This window comes from Carlito syrichta, unplaced genomic scaffold (genome assembly GCF_000164805.1).
Source record: "Carlito syrichta isolate Samal-C Ts95f unplaced genomic scaffold, Tarsius_syrichta-2.0.1 Scaffold91562, whole genome shotgun sequence".
Lineage (NCBI taxonomy): Eukaryota > Metazoa > Chordata > Mammalia > Primates > Tarsiidae > Carlito > Carlito syrichta.
This window is the reverse complement of record NW_007035658.1, coordinates 808,021-809,630: the sequence shown is the minus strand read 5'-3', so window position 1 is coordinate 809,630 and position 1,610 is coordinate 808,021. Positions and strand designations below refer to the sequence as shown.

General features: G+C 44.2%; 1 protein-coding gene across 1 annotated transcript; it reads left to right on the top strand.

Moving 5' to 3' along the window:
• The first annotated feature begins 812 nt into the window (after positions 1–812).
• On the top strand, positions 813–1,610 carry PPBP (pro-platelet basic protein). Its single transcript, XM_008059515.1, has 3 exons — positions 813–960; positions 1,234–1,369; positions 1,508–1,610. Exons 1-3 carry the CDS (start codon positions 813–815, stop codon positions 1,608–1,610), a joined length of 387 nt encoding a protein of 128 aa, XP_008057706.1.

Genomic DNA, 1,610 nt, shown 5'->3' with positions numbered 1-1,610 from the left:
TGGGTCTTGCTTTTTAGAGTATATTCAGATGGTAGAAACAAGTAACTTATTTCATAACACCAAGGAGGATGAGTTTTCCTTGTAGTTTCTAGATTAAATTACAAAAGATTGTATATTTGGAAGACAGAATGAAGCCCATAAGCTAATAACCAAAGTGAGCCTTTGTTGGTAACTGGCTCATATTTTATCCACATACTCCAAACCAATCCCAATATTTATCAACAACCAACACAGGAACATCTGCTTTCTCTGACAACTGGAAAGGCAAGATAACTCTCTTTTTCAAACTCTACAAGTTAATGCTTCAAGTTCTCATAGTATGTCTATTGAGTCTAAACAGCATTGTAGGAAAGGCAAAAAGAAAATGCAGTCTAATCCTTAATTCCCTAAGCAGAGCACTTATACGTGTGTAAGGGAGTTGGGTGTTGAGAAGAAAGAGTAGGAATGTAAAATGATACATAAAATGCAGCTTAGTAGGAATTTTACCCATCTGGGTTGGGCACAGCTTGACACACTTATACGTGTATATCACCACATGCCCTCATTTCTCCCTTCCTTCTTAGTGGCCTCAAAGGAGTATATATAAGTGACATCTGCAGGGATGAAAAGCCACTTAGCTAATTATACGTGTATATCACCACATACCCTCACTTCCTGCTTCCTACTTCTTCTTCCTTATTGACTTTGAGGGAGTGTATAAATAACACCTGCAGGGATGAAAAGCTATTTAGCCGCAGACTTCTAGGCAGCAATTCACCCTCAGGCTGAGCTCTCCTGACCCTGGAAACAACCTGAGCTCAGCCTTCTCCACCATGAGCCTCAGACCCAACACCACTTTCTCCTGGAACAGTGTCAGAACGCTCAGTGTCCTGCAGGTGCTACTGCTGCTGTCACTGCTCCTGACTGCTCTGGTTCCCTCCACACATGGACAACGTAAGAGAAACTTAGGGAAAGGAGAAGGTGGAAGCCCTGCGTCCCTGCAGCTGTGGGTACTCCTGCTTTAGCTGCATCTTGGAAAAGACTAGCTTGGTGCTCCTGGGGTGGGAAAATGCCATCATACTTGTAACTCCACACTTAGTGGGCATTTCACATGTGCTGGGCGTTCTGCTTGCACCTAACTGAAGTTTTACAGATTGTGCTCACAATGGCCTTATGAGACAGGTGCAGTTACCCTAAAGTCATGATCATGATCATTAATCATGATCATTAATAGAGTCATGTTTTCTATCCTAGCGGAAAGTGCCGACAGTGACTGGTTCATTGAGCTGCGCTGCATGTGTGTGAAGACGATCTCTGGAATGCATCCCCGTAACATCCAAAGTTTGCAGGTGATCAGGGCAGGAGCCCACTGCAACAAAGTCGAAGTGATGTAAGTCCCTGCTTCTGTTATTGCCTCACAGGGAAGTCCTCCTCCCTCATTCCCACCTACAGTGCTTTCTCTAGCTTCAGGAATCCGTTCTGATATTCAGTCCAGGCTACCCACAGATAATTCCACTCTCTTTTGTAGAGCCACACTGAAGGATGGGAGGGAAGTCTGCCTGGACCCAGAATCTCCTGGCATCAAGAAAATAGTCCAGAAAAAATTGGAAGGTGATGGATCAGCTGCTTAA